Source organism: Myotis lucifugus, unplaced genomic scaffold (genome assembly GCF_000147115.1).
Source record: "Myotis lucifugus unplaced genomic scaffold, Myoluc2.0 scaffold_979, whole genome shotgun sequence".
Lineage (NCBI taxonomy): Eukaryota > Metazoa > Chordata > Mammalia > Chiroptera > Vespertilionidae > Myotis > Myotis lucifugus.
In genome coordinates, this window is record NW_005872027.1 from 96264 (window position 1) to 99124 (window position 2861).

At 45.5% G+C, this 2861-nt stretch overlaps 1 protein-coding gene across 1 annotated transcript in view; it reads left to right on the forward strand.

Moving 5' to 3' along the window:
• The first annotated feature begins 418 nt into the window (after nt 1–418).
• The window catches only part of LOC102417268 (HLA class II histocompatibility antigen, DQ beta 1 chain-like), an 11125-nt gene continuing 8682 nt past the window's right edge, over nt 419–2861 (forward strand). The window contains exon 1 of the mRNA XM_023747792.1: nt 419–515. Coding sequence (XP_023603560.1) covers nt 419–515 — 97 coding nt within the window. The remainder of the gene's footprint in view (nt 516–2861) is intronic.

Sequence of the window (2861 nt, forward strand, 5' to 3'; positions counted from 1 at the left end):
ACCTTCAAGTTCCCTCTCTGCCTATTCTTCCTTGTCCCCCAGCCCCCATTCCAGGTCTGAGTTGGAAGTTCCTCCCTTATGCTTCCACCCTGACTCTGGAGTGACCCTGACCCTGACCCACCACTGCTGGTCGGAGCCCAGGGCCGATCCCTTGGCTCAGGGGCTCCAGAGAGATGCACCCAACAGAGAAATCAGAACCAGCTCACGGCCTCCACATTCCACTAACACGACTCCTTATTGTTGCCTCCTCCCTGCTTCTTGTACCTGGTAAACTGCTTATATTCTGCATTCAGATCCTGTCCTCAAATTTAAAAGGAGAACCTAAAATGTAGGAGAGAGAGAAAGACTTACCTTGTTTATTAATGTTTTCCAGGCATTGTCTTAATTGCTCAATAGCTGTTCAGTACTACCCCTAGTCATGAGCAAGAGGAGCCTGAGAAATAATACATTTATTAAAAACCACATCAGTAGTTCTGCCTATGGGTTTGATGCTCAGGGGCCACACAGCATGAGCTGTGAGTGTGAACACCTGCTCCCTCAGTCACACTGTGCAGGCCCCAGGGTGCTTCTCCACGTCTTTGCTCTCTGGCCTGGAGCTACAGGTGCCTGTGTCCTGTTGATATGAATGTTTGTGGTTGTGCCGTTGTGACATCAGATGGACCAGGGAGGACTGAAGCAGCCGAAGAGCTTAGAAGAGAAAAGTCAACTTCAATGTAGAACCCACTTCAGAATATCCCACTGGAGAAGTGAGGGATGTTCTCACCTCCCCTTAGTCTTCAGATACTCCCACGGCCATTAAACCCCAGCTCTTGTGGCCGGCCCCAGTGGCAGGCTGAGAAAACCTCACATGGAGAGTTTTAAGAGCTTGCAGTAGGCTGCATCAAACGAACAAACAAACAAACAAGAAAAAGAAAAATCAACTTAACTTTCAAATACTTTCATTCAAAGAGCACAAATGCAGTAGATTCTCTCATAAGGAAGACTCACTTGCCAGCAGGGCTTGTGTCATTTTGTGTGTGATATTCCCAACAGCTACACATGCAGCAGAGCGGAACACTGCACTGTTAAAGCAGTCATATTCCTGGGCTGTGTGGTTGGTGTGTGTGTATGAAGGTGCAGATGTAAAATGCATGAAACATGATCCACATTTTTCAAGAGAAACCTGAGGCTAAAAGAGGTTGAGTAACTTGTTTCATAAAGCGCATTCAAGGTAGAGCTGCAGCTCAAAACCATTCCTCTCACAGCTCTGCTCTTCCCACCACGGCTTCAGGCTCCTCATTGTTTAAGATAATAGAAGGTTTCTTCACTGATACAGCTCCCAGGGCAGTTGAAACTAAAGAGAAAATGGACAAATGGGACTACATCAAAATAAAAAGCTTCTGCATAGCAAAAGAAACCATCAACAAAACAACAAGAAAACCCACTGCGTGGGAAAACATATTTGCCAATGTCATATCTGATAAGGGCCTTATCTCCAAAATTTATAGGGAACTCATACAACTTAACAAAAGGAAGATAAACAATCCAATCAAAAAATGGGCAAAGGATCTAAATAGACACCTTTCAAAAGAGGACATTCAGAAAGCCAAGAGACATATGAAAACATGCTCAAAGTCACTCATCATCCGAGAGATGCAAATCAAAACAACAATGAGGTACCATCTCACACCTGTCAGACTGGCTATCATCAACAAATCAACAAACGACAAGTGCTGGAGAGGATGTGGAGAAAAAGGAACACTTGTGCACTGCTGGTGGGAATGCAGACTGGTGCAGCCACTATGGAAGACAGTATGGAGTTTCCTCAAAAAACAAAAAATGGAACTCCCATTTGACCCTGTGATCCCACTTCTAGGAATATATCCCAAGAAACCAGAAACACCAATCAGAAAGGATATATGCACCCCTATGTTCATAGCAGCACAATTCACCATAGCTAAGATCTGGAAACAGCCTAAGTGCCCATCAGTAGATGAATGGATTAGAAAACAGTGGTACATCTACACGATGGAATACTATGCTGCTGTAAAAAAGAAGGAACTCTTACAATTTGCAACGGCATGGATGGAGCTTGAGAGCATTATGCTAAGTGAAATAAGCCAGTCAATGAAGGAAAAATACCACATGATCTCACTCATTCATGGAAAATAGAGACCATTATAAACTTTTGAACAATAATAGATACAGAGGCAGAGCTGCCTCACACAGATTGTCAAACTGCAGCGGGAAGGCCGGGGAGGGTTGGGGGGCAGGAGGGAGGGGGGTAAGAGATCAACCGAAGGACTTGTCTGCATGCATATGAGCATAACCAATGGACATAAGACACTGGGGGGTAGGGGAAGCTGGGGTATTGTCAAGGGCGGGGAAAAAAAAGGACACATATGTAATACCCTTTAAGCAATAAAATAAATAAACAAATAAAATGAACTATGTTTCTTGGCCTCCGCAGTGAATGCAGAAATGGGCCTATGATGTAGCTTCTGGTGACAGATAGTTACTATGTTTGAGGTGAACCACGTGCAGTGTCCAAGTATTCGAGGGAAGGTGGGTTCTCCCTGAATTTCCACCAGGAAGGAGTCCCCAAGCTTAAGCTTCCACCAGAGGGAACAGAGGACGTCCCTGGGGAGTCTTCCTACCATAACCCTGACTCATATTAACAGCTGCTTCTTCATCACAACATCTACCCACATCATGCCAGGGGGTTCAGATGAAGGGCTGGGTGGAGTTGCTTGCTTCTTCCTAAACTAAAAAGGCCGGCGCGGCTGCCCTTGTGTGTGCCCGGAAGGGGAACATTGCCGAAATTCCCGAGATATGTCAGAATGCGTGACGAGTTCCGGCACGAGGGTGGCAAAATTTCACAC